The 15,457-nt window shown below is 48.8% G+C and overlaps 2 protein-coding genes across 2 annotated transcripts; one reads left to right on the top strand and one right to left on the bottom strand.

The window, feature by feature from the left end:
• The first annotated feature begins 836 nt into the window (after positions 1-836).
• Positions 837-13,196, top strand: LOC110720040. The gene is made up of 3 exons (XM_021899045.1): positions 837-1,408; positions 1,488-1,904; positions 13,056-13,196. The coding sequence occupies exons 1-3, from the start codon at positions 1,394-1,396 to the stop codon at positions 13,194-13,196; spliced, it is 573 nt and encodes a 190-aa protein (XP_021754737.1). The 5' UTR covers positions 837-1,393.
• A 115-nt stretch (positions 13,197-13,311) lies between these two features.
• LOC110720042 lies at positions 13,312-14,487 on the bottom strand. Its single transcript, XM_021899047.1, has 2 exons — positions 14,119-14,487; positions 13,312-14,031 (listed from the first exon to the last, which is right to left on the bottom strand). The coding sequence occupies exons 1-2, from the start codon at positions 14,357-14,359 to the stop codon at positions 13,415-13,417; spliced, it is 858 nt and encodes a 285-aa protein (XP_021754739.1). The 5' UTR covers positions 14,360-14,487; the 3' UTR covers positions 13,312-13,414.
• Positions 14,488-15,457: the final 970 nt, after the last annotated feature.

Raw genomic sequence — 15,457 nt, forward strand, 5'->3', positions numbered from 1 at the left:
TTTTCGTTATTATGTTTCGTTATTTACTTGGAGTTAGGCATCGCAATTTGGACCTGGTGCGGGGAAGAGTATTGACGTCGTGAGGAGTACGATCTACTCAATGGAGAGCTCGGGGCCCAGACACGTTAGATCCCGTGGTATTTCGGCCTCGGCCCGCAGAGAACGGGTGCACTGTTCTGCGGACGATCAAGATGATGATGATGATGAGGAGGAGGAGGAGGAGGAGGTCGAGGAGGAGGAGGTCGAGGACGAGGATGATGCAGATGAGGATGTCGACGATCAGAGTGGACCATATGATGATTACGGTCCATTCAGTCAGAGGCTTGATGATACGTATGAGACGCATAGGGTAGATGTGCGTAAGGGTCGAGATGGTAGGTTTGTTAGTAGATCTGGCACATCATCTGCGTCCACTGTGTCTGCGGGTAGCAGAAAACGGTCGAGGGCCGTTAATGATTCTTGGATGGTGAGGGGTGAGGTGGCCGGGGGACCTATAGACGGGAGTGTGATTCCTAGCTTTTTAGGACACATCGCTACCCGTATTTGGGAGGACCAGGAGAGGGCTTTGGATACAGGCATTTTGAAATGCCAAACCCGGGAAAAGACTTGTAGGTTTTTGTGTAGCTGGGCTGATGCTTGGCCGGAGGAGAGCGAGATGGTCGGGCGATTGAGGGGCACTAGAGTGAGTCACCTTCCTGCCACCATGCACGACAGGATTGACTGGACGCTGATCACGGCTTTCGTTGAGCGATGGCAGCCGGATACGAACTCGTTCCACCTTCCGTTCGGTGAGATGACGATCATGTTGCATGACGTCGAGGCCATCCTTGGGATTCCCGTGGAGGGAAACCGAGCATCTGTCGTCACTGATGCGGATCAGGCAGATTTACTAGCGGAGCTGTTGGCGGTGGATAGGGCTGCGCTGTACACATCGGCACTTGGTGTGTGGGATCACGGCGGCGTTAAGATCGCAGCCGTCTTGCAGCGATGTTTGCACCCTACGGCACGTAGGACGCAGGACACACAGCTGGCTGCATATGTTTTTCTTCTTCTCGGGTGTACCTTGTTTCCGGATAAGAGCGGGAACAAGCTCAGGCCACGCGACATAGTTGACGCGTGTGAGCCCGACAGAGTAGGCCAGTTTTCTTAGGGGTCGGCTACGCTGGCGTATCAGTATCGCCAGTTAGGATTCTCGAGCCGGGCTGATGCAGCAGGTATCACTGGATGTCTGACGTTGTTACAGACCTGGATATACGAGTATTTTCCTGCGTTTCGACCACACCGCGACCCGGTTCCCATTGGTGATGGCCAGCCACGTGCCTGTGCGTGGAGTCCGCGTGTCGAGAAGAAGTCCGTTGACCGCCTGCGCTCCATACGGTTATCGCTTGACAGGATGTCCCCCTTAGAGGTACAGTGATTAAATTATTTCTACTTTTACAATCTGATGCTTTATTTTATGACTGTTACTGATTTTAAATAATGTGTAGGTGAACTGGATGCCTTTCGGCCAGAACCCTAGTAATAGGGTACCCAGGACCCTCTACACCGGACTGATTCAGTATCGCGAGATCGTAGAGGCGTACATGCCGCAGCGCTGTCTTCGCCAGCTTGGATTTGTCCAAGTTGTCCCACCTCCACCGGCATGGCCCAGTAAGGCGGTACGATCTGCGTCGTCGAAGGAGTACGTCGTCCAATGGCCGGCAAACATGATATCCATGTGGGAGCAGTTTCCGATGGTTGCCCGCCTATGGACGGCGGAGCTGCAGCGGCCGCCAAGTGGGGTGACTGCCATGTGTGACCAGCACTACATGGAATGGTACATCCGGCACTCGCACCCGAGGTTGATCAAAGACATCGACGACGCAGATGATGACGATGTGCCACCTGTTTCGGGGTTTTCTGATGTCCTGCGGGAGAGTTACAATTCCGAGACTGGAACCGGACGCCTGTACCTGCAAAATAACGGAGACTCCTGAGAGCTCCGCCTCCAACGGTCAAGTTAGTACCTGATTAAGGAGTAATTAATACGGAAATTAAAGTAATAAGATCTCTCTAGGTGAGAGTGTTTAATGTTGGTAATCTGCGTCGTTAGCGAGATTAGCCGGTTATTAGTGTTCCGCAATGTTTCTGTTCTTCTCTTGATTTCTTGATCTCTTGATTGCTTGACTGCTTAATTAATGAGGATTAATTAAGTATTTATAGCCTTGAGAAGTGTGCCACTCTCTAGGTTTAGGGTAAACCTAGGGCTGACCGGGCCTCTAGACAGGATTGGGCCTTGTTGGCCGGTTTTCCCATTTGGCATGGGTGGACACGTGGCGTGCCTCGATTGGTCCGTAGAGGACGTATCTGTGATTGACACGTGGCAGGCTCCTATTGGCCTTCGTGAAGGACACGTGGCGGAACCTGGTTGGTCCACTTGTCAGACGGTGATTGGTGGATAAAAATCCCCTAATCATTTGCCCCTCACAGGTGGCACGTGACTGGTCACGTGTCGCCTGTGACAGGTGTCGCATGGTGACAGGCGACGGCCTGCTACAGGTGTCACCTTGCAAACGGCCGAGAGATTTTCCCGCCTAAATTTCGAATTTGGAAGCGACCCTTCGCCTTCTCACTTTGCCTATAAAAGGAAGTGCTGACTTCGGTCATTTTCACATTTGAGAACTTTGCGAGAACATTCGGACCCCTGAACTTGCTCTGACATTTCGGACCTTTTCTGCCTACCGCCTGTTCTGACAAGCCGACTACACCGGACTTCCAGAACTTCATCAACCGTCACTCGTTCAGGTAACTCAGTTCTCTTACTCTTAATTTTCTTTTTATTTTTTGAAATGGCACCACGGAAGCACACGACACGACCTAAGTTAGTGATCAGCCGGTCACCGGGGACGGCTGAATCTAGGATTAGGAGTGCCGCCTGCCCTTTTCTGGACCCATCTTTGCCCTTTATACAAAGTCCGACTGTATCTGTGTCTATGCAGAACGTGATGGCCAGAACAAAAAAGACTGCTATGATATCAAACTCAGACGGCTCCTCCCAAAGGGTGCTCATTAGTGAAACATCTGACCAGGCGCCAGATGTAGAATTGAAACGAGGCGGCTGCCAAGCCGACAGTTCTGAGAGAGGGGCCAAGGTGGTCCCTTCCCATCTTACCGTTGACATGTCTAATTTTCCTCCTGCTCCTTCTAAGGGAGAGGAGGCGGGCCCCTCTGGGAGAGGGGAGGAGTCGTCCTCTTCGGACTCGTCAGAGGACGAGTCCGAGTCCAGCTCTTCTGGCCACAGTTCTCCAGGCTCAGAAGAAAGACATAGCCGCCTACAAGAGGCGAGACTTTCTCATGCAGTTGAGAAGGGGGACAATTGGGCGGAGCCGTCCGCCTCTTACAGAGAGGAAAACGCCCCCTACTATTGCATGGTACCCCGGGGCCGGATCGCAACCATGCAAGACAAAGTGGCGAGCTTTATTGCTAACCACAGAATGGGCCCGGAATTTTTACTGTTCGTGCCGGATCCAGAAGACACTGTCGTCTGGCCGGCTGGTACCAGCTATGATGACGGCTGCTTTGGCTGCTATGTGGCGGCCATCAAAGCTGGACTGCGCTTCCCATTACATCCGGCTGTTCAGCGGATTTTAGATGGGTATGATTTGGGGTTATGGCAGTTAGCCCCCAACTCTTGGGTAAACGTACTCGGCTATGTGGCCGGGTGCGAAATGTACGGGGTGGAGCCAAGCTTTGAGGCTTTCGCCCATATGAACTATCTCATCCGGACCCCTAAGTCGGGAGGTACCGGCTGGTATCAATTAACAAGCCATAGGGGTTACCTCATGACGAGAGGTAAAGCGAACAAATGGAAGGATTGGCGGAACACCTTCCTTATCATTGAGGGTTCAGACACGGAGCTGAACCAACGTTTTAACAAGTGGAATAGGGATCCGCCTCTTCTCGCAGGCGGCCGCAGCATGCCGCCTGTTCCCCCAAAGGCTAAAAGAGAGATCCTAGACAAAGGACTCTTCAAAGTAGAGACTAGGGTGAACCCTACTTCAGGGTACGAGAGCAAGTACCCCTAAACTGCGTCCCGAGCTTCAAGTGGCTCTATGACGAGTACTTTTTGGCCGCCTGTGGCCTCAGCAGTCGGTGCTCTAGAGGTAGCCGGCCTGACAAATACTCTGTTTTTTTTTCACGCCTTGTTTACTTGGGATCTTTACTAACTTTGCTGTTTTATTTTTTGCAGCTGACGCCATGAGTAAAATAACAGCATCCAAGACTGCGGCGGCCATGTTGCGGGCCTCTCTCATGCAACAGTCTTATGCCGACTCCCCCAACAAGGGGGCACCCTTGGTAGGCTTCGAAAACTCTTCCTCTTTTAGGAGTTGTCTTATGCATATACTAACTCTTTTTGTTTTCAGTCTGGCACTCCAAGAGCTTCCTCCTCGCAAAAGCCGGACCCCAAGACCCGGAGGACGACTTTTGCAAGCTCTCCTGGGTCTTCCAGGAAAACAGTGGCGGCTGAGAAGCAGCCGGCCACTTCTTCTAAAACCCCGGCGGGGCCGCCTAGAAGTATGGACAATCACTTGTAAAAACTTTCACACTTGCTTCCTTCTTGACTAGGTCTAACTTGCTTTTTTTTTCTTACGCTTGATGCAGCCGGCCCTCAGGGGCTTGACTTGGTTGAGGTAGCCAAGTCCATGATCAAAGTAGTTCCTCCATCTGAAAGGGAGGCGGTCAGGGGTGCCGGCACCCTTGACCTTGATGGGATTTCAGGGGTCCTTGCTGAGGTATACTTAGCATATTTTTGAGTATTTGAGTTCCAGGACGCCTGTTATCTTTTTTGTTTGGAAACTGACGCCTGTTTTTTTTTTTTTTGTACTTAGGCCCTGCTCCGAGTCAACAGCCTTCGCAAGCCGATTGATCGGAAAAACAAAGAGGTAAAGGCCGCAAAAGCTATGGCCGCCTCCAACTGTGATAAGGCAATGTTTCAAATTGCCCAAAATGAAGTACTGACCATTGATATTCTTTATTATCAGGCGCAGGCTACCGCCGCTGTTCGGGCTCAGTTAGAGGCGGCCCAGAAGAAGAATGACGAGCTGGAGGCGACCGTCACAAATCTTAAGGCCGAGCTGAAACCTCTTCGCCAAAAAATGCACTCTTACGAAGCCATGGAGAAATCTTTGGCCAACGTAAAAGAACGCCTGGTGAGCCAAGAGAAGAGTCTTACCCAAGAGCTCTCGGAAAAGGCCGAGCAAGAGAAGAAAGAGCTCGTCCGGAAGATGGTGGAAGACTCCGCTCAAATCCAGCGCATGACCTGGGGCCGCCTGTTCCCCAGTGCCGACTTTGCCTCATGGGAAAGAACGTACCGCCAGTGTTCGGAAACATATAATCAAGAGATCCTGGCGGCTGCTGAAGAAGAGGCGTTGGTAGATACGTTGGAGGAGGAGGAAGAGCCGGTTGTGGCGCTTGTGCCACTTGGGGGTAAGGCATCAAAAAAGGATGCAGCTGAAGCCGAGTCCAGCAAGAAGAGTGCTAACCAGGCGGCAGCTGCTAATACTGAACTGCCCCCTTCTTAAGCTTAATGTATTTTTTCCACGGCCTGCGTGCCGTTTGCTTTGTATTTACCCGGCCAGGGGGCCGGGGCTTTGAATATTCTGCTGGTCTTTAATGACCGGCTTATTTTTAATCAACTTTTTGTTTTGATTCAAATTTGTCTAAGTATTCCATATCTAATATCCCATTGTTCACTAGACCGACTGTTGTGTATGGCCGAACGTTGCAGACAGGTACAAATAGTAAGTACGCCGCCTATGCCCCTGGACGACTGGTTGTCTGTTTCCAGGATAGACGATCAGTCGACCATTTAGTCAATCGGTATTCGAACTATTTATTCAATCGGTTTGACCAAGTAAATAGTATTACCTAGTCGCCAAGGAATTATGTAAGATAACAAGCGGCGGGTACCGGTTGTTTCCCTTTATTGCCAATGTTGGCTTTTAACTCGTAATTTGTTAACCTAGCAAGAGTAGTGGTTGAGAGCCCCTGTTTATTAAAAACAGGCGGACGACTCATACCTTTTAGGCTCCATACTAAGTTTGAGTGACTATTAAGTTAACATAGGAGTTACTTAGTCTTCGTCACAATCTAGATTGAGTAGTAGAGGTACCAGGCGGCGTAGGCCGGCTAGACCCCTTGATTCGTCAATGTTTGTTGGCTATTAACTCAATAGGTACCCCCTGCATTTATCCCAAGTAATACAGGCGGTCATCTGACTCAGATGTCAACTGCTACCACTGGTTTGGTTAGTGATAGAGTTATCCTTGTCTCAAAAACGGCTACGTGGTTGCCCTTGGGGACAGTCGTATAGGTGCCGTGTAATTAGTTTATAGAACAATGTTCCACCCAAAAGGGAGCTGCTCTCTGCGACGAATTTCATCCGGAGGGATGCCGTCGGACGCCTGCTATGATGTTGGGACAGGTCGTATTAGTTTTGTAGATTTGATCAGTTGGCTTGGCGCCTGGTCTGATCATTCGGCCGGTGGCCTTGGTAAGTTCTTGGTGAACGTAGGTGCTAAGTAAAAGAAGGGTAGCCGCCTGTTAGGCACAGGGTCGGCCAGGCCCTAATCTTTTTAGCTAAGTATTGTGAGTAAAATACTCAATGGAGAGTAGCCGACTGTAAAGGAACAGACGGCATGCCCCTCTGAAGATAGAGTGAAAAACTTAATGGAGAGTAGCCGACTGTAAAGGTACAGACGGCATGCCCCTCTGAAGATAGAGTGAAAAAACTCAATGGAGAGTAGCCGACTGTAAAGGTACAGACGGCATGCCCCTCGTAATACAAAATTGAATAGTAAGTGCAAACTTTATTAAGTAGCTCTTTACTTTACATCTTTCAGAAGAAATATTTTTTAAGGTTATCTACATTCCAAGTTCGAGGCAACGGTTGTCCGTCTGGTGTTTCCAGACGGTAGGTACCGTCCCTAACTTCCTCATAGATTCGGTAGGGTCCTTCCCAGTTGGGAGTTAGTTTGCCAGACTCATTAGCCCTACCAACTGCTTCCATTTTTCTAAGTACAAAGTCCCCTACTTTGAGTGGACGCCTGTGTACTTTTTTGTTGTATGATCTAGTCATTCTCAGGCGATAGATCTCATGGCGCAAAACAGCATTGCCCCTCTTTTCAGGAAGTGAGTCTAATGCCAGGCGCATGGCTTCCCAGTTTGCCTCTTCGTCATATAGCATTACTCGAAGAGTCGGCTCGTAGTGTTCTATTGGAAGAACAGCTTCCGCACCATAAGTTAGGAGGAATGGAGTTTCTCCAGTCGCCCCTTTTTCAGTCGTCCTAATGGCCCAGAGAGCATGTGGTAGTTCATCCGCCCATAGGCCGCCTGCTCGTTTAATCTTTTTCTTGAGACCGTCTGAGATGATTTTATTAAAGGCTTCTACCTGGCCGTTTGCTTGTGGACGGCCGACAGATGCAAAGTAGTGTGCAATTCCTTGGTCTCCCAACCAGCTTTTGAGAACAGGCGTCTCAAATTGGGGACCATTATCAAAAACCATGGACATGGGAACCCCGAACCGAGTGATGAAGTTTTTCCAAATGAATGAAATTACATCTTTCGTCTTGATTCCCTTTACAGCCTCCGCCTCTACCCATTTAGTGAAGTAGTCAACGGCAACAAGTATATACCTTCTGCCGCCTGTAGCAGGCGTATATGGACCCAGAATGTCCATGCCCCACTTAGCAAACGGTAGTGGGCTGTGAATGGTAGTGAGGTCAGTAGCCGGACGGTGAATTAATTTGCCAAACCTTTGGCACTTGTCACATTTTTTCACCATCTCCATTGCATCTGCTTCCAAAGTAGGCCAAAAGTAACCCTGCCGCCTTGCCCTTTGAGCAAGCATCCTACCACCTATATGAGAAGCACAGTAACCAGAGTGAAGATCATCTAGTATCTCTCGTCCCTTTTCAGGAGTAACACACTTTAAGAAGGGTTGAAGGTACCCCCTCTTGTGAAGTTCTCCCTGTATCATTTCAAAACAGGAGGCTCGTTTTTTCAGTGCTGCCGCCTGTTGAGGATCATCCGGCAGTGTACCGTTTGTCAGATATGCCCTGATTGAATCCATCCAGGTTGAGCTTCTGTCTAGGATTCCAATAGGGTTTTCCTCGATGCTTCTCTTCTCCATTACTTCCCAAAAAACAGTTCGAGGAGTAACGGAGGAGGCGGATGATGCTAATTTTGACAGTGCATCTGCCTGGTTGTTTTCTGATCTCGGCACTTGGATCAGATGGAAATCCTCAAGGGAGCCGACTGCTTGTCGGACCGCCTGTAAATACTTGATCATGGCCGGATGGGTTGCTTCGTATTCGCCATTGTACTGACTCACTATCAATTGTGAATCAGAACAGGCGTCTATTTTTCTTGCCCCTGCCGCCTTGCACATGCGGATCCCGGCTAGTAAAGCTTCATATTCTGCCTCATTGTTTGAAGCCTGAAAACTGAAGCGTAGAGCATACTCGAACCTGTCGCCCTCTGGAGATTGACATACGACGCCTGCTCCACAACCATTTGAAGTAGAGCTTCCGTCCACATATACCTTCCAGACTTGGTCTGGAACTTAAGAGTCAGGAGGACGAGTCATCTCTACAATAAAGTCAGCAAAGGCTTGCCCCTTCACTGCTTTTCTAGGCTCGAAAGTAACTTCGAGGCTCTGTATTTCTATGGCCCATTTGATCATTCGTCCTGACGACTCCATGATGGTAAGGGGCCGCTTGATTGGTTGGTCGGTATACACGACGACTGCATGTGCCAAAAAGTAGGGCTTCAATTTTTTAACAGCCATGAAGAGTGCAAGACCAAATTTCTCCACTAGGGGATACCTCAACTCGGCATTTTTCAGTACGTGACTGACAAAGTAGACCGGGAGCTGACAGCCGTCCCTTTCAGCAAGGAGCACAGCGCTTAACGCATGATCAGAGACGGCCAGGTACATGTAGAGATCCTCTTTGGGCAAAGGGCTGACCAGCCTCGGCAAGGAATGCAAGTGAACTTTCAATTTCTGGAAGGCGGCCTCAGCATCCGGCCCCCATTCAAACCTTGCCTTTTTCTTAATTGCCTGGAAAAAGTATAGGCATTTGTCGCCTGATCGGCTTAGGAATCTCCCCAAGGCCGCCAGACAACCTGTTAACTTCTGAACCTCTCGGACGGTACGAGGCGACTGCATGTCAATGACCGCCTGTACCTTCTCAGGGTTCGCCTCTATTCCTCTCTGGTTGATAAGGAATCCGAGAAATTTCCCAGACTCAACTCCAAATACACATTTCTTGGGATTGAGCATGACATGGTGCCGCCTGAGTGTGGCGAAAGTTTCTCGGAGGTCCGTCAGATGATCTTTCTGAAGTTTAGTCTTGACAATCATATCATCAATATATGCCTCGACGTTTCTCCCAATCTGATCAAAGAACACTGTGTTTATCATTCGTTGGAAGGTAGCCGGGGCATTCTTAAGACCAAACGGCATGACCGTGTAACAGTATAACCCCTGATCAGTGACGAAGGCCGTCTTCTCCTGATCTTTCTTCCATAAAGGAATTTGATGGAAACCAGAATAGGCGTCCATAAAACTCATCAAGGCATGGCCGGCTGTTGAGTCGACCAGGTTATCAATTTTAGGCAGAGGGTAACTGTCTTTGGGGCATGCCTTGTTTAAGTCTGTGTAGTCTACACACATTCGCCAGGTGCCATTCGGCTTTTTAACAAGCACCACATTTGCAACCCAGTCTGGGAAGTAACATTGCCGAATGAACCCTGCATCAAGTAATTTTTTAACTTCGGCGGCTGCCGCCTGACTTCTTTCTTCGCCATGGTTCCGCTTCTTTTGCCGTACCGGTTTCTTTTTCGGATCCACAGCGAGTTTATGTACTGCCAGATCAGGACTAATGCCTGGCATTTCATGGACTTCAAATGCAAAGATGTCCTTGTATTCTTTCAATAGATTGTGAAAGTCGTCACCAAGGTTTCTCAGAGCAGTCGTCCCAACTTTGACTGTTCGGTCAGGACGTGAGTCGTCTAAGATCAGGTCCGCATGCTCACCAGCCGGCTGAGGGCGGAACTCATCCGGCCGCTCCTCTGCCAATGATTGCTATTTTCTTGCTTTTCTTGCGGACTCTGTCTGGGACGCCTTTCTCTTTTTGTCGCCTGTTTCTTGAACAGGCGCACTCTCCTTGACATTGTCAAGGTCTGTTTTTTCTCCACTTGACCCAGTGGCCATAACAGTGGGCTTGACATCCGAGAGATAGCACTCTCGGGCCATCCTCTGATCTCCCCTTAAGGAGCCGACTGTTCCATTATCCCTCTCAAACTTAAGCAGCATAAGAGACGGGATTATAACAGCCTTGGAATTATTCAGGGTTGGTCGACCCAGAATCATGTTGTAGGCCGAGAGTTCCTCTACTACTAGGAACCGGACTACCATGTGTCGTCCTTCCCCTTTTTCGCCAAGGCGAATGGGCAAATCTACTCGTCCCAGTGGGTGGACGACTCCTCCTCCAAACCCTATTAAAGGGTGGGAGGCCGGATGTATGCAGTCCGTCTGATATTTCAGTTTTGACAGACATTTGCTGCTGATGAGATCCGAGGAGCTCCCGGTATCTATGAGGATTCGACCAACTCTCTGGTTGGCCACTTTACATTCAATAACGAGAGGGTCGTCATGCGGCCCCCTTACCCCTCCTAGATCCTCTTCAGTGATGACAATCTCAGGAAATGTATATTTGGACGGCCGTTCTTGGTGAACGGAATTTACATCTAACCGCCTTATATTATCTTTGTTGCCCCTAATAGTGGGGCCGCCTCCTGAGAAGCCGCCTGCAATGGTGTAGACGACTGCATCATCTGTATCGGAACTGTCGGCCTGTTGATTCTTTTTGGCCGACTGCTTTTTTGAGGAAGTGTTCCCCGTAGATTTCTTAACATAAGTGTCAAGATCACCTTGCTCAGCCAAGCGGTCTAGGTACCGCATGAGACTGATGCAGTCATTGGTGTGATGACCAACATCATCATGATAAGCACAGATTTTGTCTTGGTTCCGGTTGTTTGCAGAACCCGTCTTTGAGACCTCTAAAAAAGTCAGTATAAGCTACCTCATCCGGTAACCCTTGAATCTGTATTCTCATCAGGTTGAACCGCCTGATGTAAGAACGAAGCCCCTCCTTCTCGCCCTGCTGAATTGTTCCCAAATCAAGGGTCGTTTTCTTCGCAGGGATGTTCATGGCGAAGTTGGAGGCAAATAAGTAAGCAAGCGTCCTGAAGCTGTTTACACAACCAGTCGGCAGGTTGCCGAACCATTGCTGTGCGATTCCCTTGAGAGTCGCTGGGAAACACTTGCACCAAGTGGGATCATCCAACCCTTGAAGGTACATCAGGTTGGTGAATGCCATCAGATGGTCTTCTGGATTAGTAGTGCCGTCATAGGCGCCTACTAGTACATTTTTTACTTTGGCCGGCTGAGCGGCTTCAGTAATTTCCTTGGAGAAGGCCGACGGCTGTTCACCAAGTCTAAGCAGCCGTAGCTGCCAGTCCATAGGTTGGACGTTTTTTGCTGTAGGTCCACCAAATGGAGGTGGCTGCATAAAATACTGTTGTTGCGGCACAAATGGTAAGTTTGGTACCGCCTGGGCACTATGAAAGCCGGACTGACGGGAGGTGCCGCCTGACTGACTCTCATGGTACGACTGAGTATGCCTCATCGAGGCATTTCGCAAACTGTCTTGAAAATTTGAAGTAGAAGCCGACTCTGACAATCGGTCACTCTTCTTCTGCTCTAGCAGTAGCCGAGAATCTGTGAACGTTTGCTTTGACCCGTCCGCCTGAATATGACGAACCGGTTTCCTATTTCCCGTAGGATAACGGAATTTTGTGAAATCAAGAGCAAGTGGCTCCCGCTTCTTGGATTTAGGATGAGGAGTCGCCTCTCGCCCTTGAACTGGCTTCCTCTTCAGTGAAGTGGAAGGTTTTTTGGCCGACTGCTCTTTGACTGAAGCAGGCGGCTTTTTGTTGATCAACTCTTGAATTTCTCCCTTGAAGTCCCTCATGAAGGTCATGAGTTCGTTCCTTGTGATGGGAGCAGACCCATCAGTCGGCTGTTGCCGAGCAGGCGGTGCGCCTGCTGGCTCGCTTCCTGTTTGAAGATGCTCCCGTTCCCTCCTTTCGGTATGACGGGTACGTCGGGCCCTTAGGGTCCCGTCTGGAGCTGTATGAGTTTCCACTTCAAATTCACTTTCGGTATCATGGTCCGACTGAACTTGAGGGTCGTCTAGGGGACGCCTCTCTTCAGGAGTCGGTACAGACTTGGATGCCATCTCTGAAGTACTCTCCCCACAGACGGCGCCAAATGTTTCGGGGTTTTCTGATGTCCTGCGGGAGAGTTACAATTCCGAGACTGGAACCGGACGCCTGTACCTGCAAAATAACGGAGACTCCTGAGAGCTCCGCCTCCAACGGTCAAGTTAGTACCTGATTAAGGAGTAATTAATACGGAAATTAAAGTAATAAGATCTCTCTAGGTGAGAGTGTTTAATGTTGGTAATCTGCGTCGTTAGCGAGATTAGCCGGTTATTAGTGTTCCGCAATGTTTCTGTTCTTCTCTTGATTTCTTGATCTCTTGATTGCTTGACTGCTTAATTAATGAGGATTAATTAAGTATTTATAGCCTTGAGAAGCGTGCCACTCTCTAGGTTTAGGGTAAACCTAGGGCTGACCGGGCCTCTAGACAGGATTGGGCCTTGTTGGCCGGTTTTCCCATTTGGCATGGGTGGACACGTGGCGTGCCTCGATTGGTCCGTAGAGGACGTATCTGTGATTGACACGTGGCAGGCTCCTATTGGCCTTCGTGAAGGACACGTGGCGGAACCTGGTTGGTCCACTTGTCAGACGATGATTGGTGGATAAAAATCCCCTAATCACCACCTGCCACTGCCTCTTATGCGGTACGTCTCATCTTTTATTTGTTGTTCTCTTATTTTAATATATATATGTATAATACGTCGTTTCATGTTTTTTGTTTTGTGTAGTGGATGGGCAAGATTATGCAGTTGGGACACCGACTTTTTGAGGAAAGGGACTGCATGACGAGTGCATCAGGCAGAGCTGTTATTGACGATCTGGAACGGACCCTTGAGCAGTGGCAATGGGCGTCACAGAGGGATTACTGATATTTGAAATTAGACATTATCTTTTTAGTTTGTAATATTTGAAATTATTGTTCTTAGTTTTTAAAATTCAATATTATCTTTTTAGTTTGTAATATTGTGAAATTATTGTTGTTAGTTTTTAAAATGAAACATTATCTTTTAAAAATGAACACATAGAAATGACATAGTATTGACAATACAAGGCCTCATAGTAAAAGGTAGGTGTACATCAACAAAAACTACATGGCAATTAAATTGTTCCACTGTTGCACGCGAGCATGGTACAAAGCATCCCAACCCTCCACGCTTGCTCTACGAATTTCATACCACTTCGGTATGATATGTGGGACCGGAAAATCGGGTGACATGTCTAATCGGATAAAATGTCTGTATGACGGCCCAAGAAATCCAATAGCAACGTCCCTTACCGGTCTGGTGACGGTCTCGCGCGAACACCAGGGCAGAACCGTTGTACATGGATAATAGGCTCGACTATGTAAACCAAGGCCGAAATGCATGACTGCACACTTGTAGATGTTTGCAACGGCAAAGAGATCAAGTGGCGCATCGAACCAATGATTTTGATCGCAAGGTCCCCCTCCCCACCGGATACGCTGCAGAGACCTATCCAAGTCCTCGCCGTACACATGGCCATACACATCTCGGTTTGATGCGATTTCACTGTACATCAACTGCCGCACTAAACCGTAGTTGTCTTCACCCATTTGAAACACATCCGCCACAACCCGAAATCCGCAGTTACCATCTGCAATGACATCATTCCACCCGTCCAAGAATGGCATCATGATATTAGGGATCCTGTCCTTATATGGAAAATGTTCAATGTCCATTCTCCCTGTTACACACATCAATAAACACAATAAACAAGTCAACAGTAAACTATCAAACAGTCAACAAAAGAAATTGAAGTCGAATGTCTAACCGGTGCCAGGCATATTCACCGACGACGATGATTGGCTGCCACTTGATGAGGATGTACGACCACGGCCACGACCGCGAATGTACTCAAACGCACTCTTGTTCCGCCGTGGTTGTCGACCCCTAGGTCGCTCGACCCCTTCCGGTTCTTCGGTATCCAAACACGATGTATTGAACATGTCATAAAGTATGTGTGTAGCACTACGAATGATCGAAGGGTGACTGGAGGACACTTGGTCAAACATCAACTGAAACTGCTCCAACTCCTCCTGTTCACGGTGAACCGTATGCGGAACAGCATGCTCTCCGATAACGAGCGTCCGCCAGAATGGATGAACCTGATCGACATGTAACGACGCCCTGTCTTGCGTAATTACGCAGTGAATGGTGCATGCACAAGGTAATCCATGAGTCACTGATATAGCACATCCGCACCGAATAGCCACTTCATCGCCCAACTCCCTCATCCTGGTATACTCGCTCAGAATCAACCCCAAACAGTGGTGTGACACACGACCGTGGAGAATCTTAAATATGAAATGGCCATACAACATGTCATGTCGTCGTCTGGAGTCCTCGAGATAGTTCTTGATGCCGTTCCTCTGAGTATCAATAGCCTTGTTTATTCTCTCGAACAGTGTATCCAGAGCAGCCGTGGAAGAATCAATCCAGTCCTTCAAAGCTCTATGAGCGCTCTCGACTCTGCATGTCGTAGTGTTCCCAAAATGAAGAACTTGGTTCGTCCAATATTTGACAAACTTTTCCCTCTGAGGTACCCACTGGTGCATCACATAGTCTACGATTGGCGGGCACCACTTGTACGCATCCTTGAAGTTTTCCAAGGCTCGATCGTACTCTGCCTCTGTGGTAGCTTGCATGATCTTCCGCCACTTACCATTTACCAATGTCTCTGCTGTTACTAAATTCTTGTTGAAAAGATTGTAGGCTTTGACTTTCACGCAGTTGTTGATGTGCCATGTGCACAGTAAATGGCTCGACTCCGGAAACAGCTCCGCTATAGGGGCAAAAAGACCTCCCTCACAATCACTTACGATGGCCGATGGCTGTACATTTGGGCCGATGTAGTTTCTCAACTTTTCCAACACCCAACGGTAACTCGCAGCCGTCTCATCCTTCATGACTGCATAACCAATCAGAAAGTTCTGGTTCGTTGGAGCCATCCCAACCATCTCAACCAGTGGGAACTTGTACTTGTTTGTCTTGTACGTTGAATCGATCAAAATCACAGATGGCCAAGACGAAATCATATCAGCACAATCAGGATGGACAAGGAACAAATGAGTTACCTCCGATGTGTCTTCGTCAGATTCAAACCAGTAAAG

Source organism: Chenopodium quinoa, unplaced genomic scaffold, assembly GCF_001683475.1.
Source record: "Chenopodium quinoa cultivar QQ74 unplaced genomic scaffold, ASM168347v1, whole genome shotgun sequence".
Taxonomy (NCBI): Eukaryota; Viridiplantae; Streptophyta; class Magnoliopsida; order Caryophyllales; family Amaranthaceae; genus Chenopodium; species Chenopodium quinoa.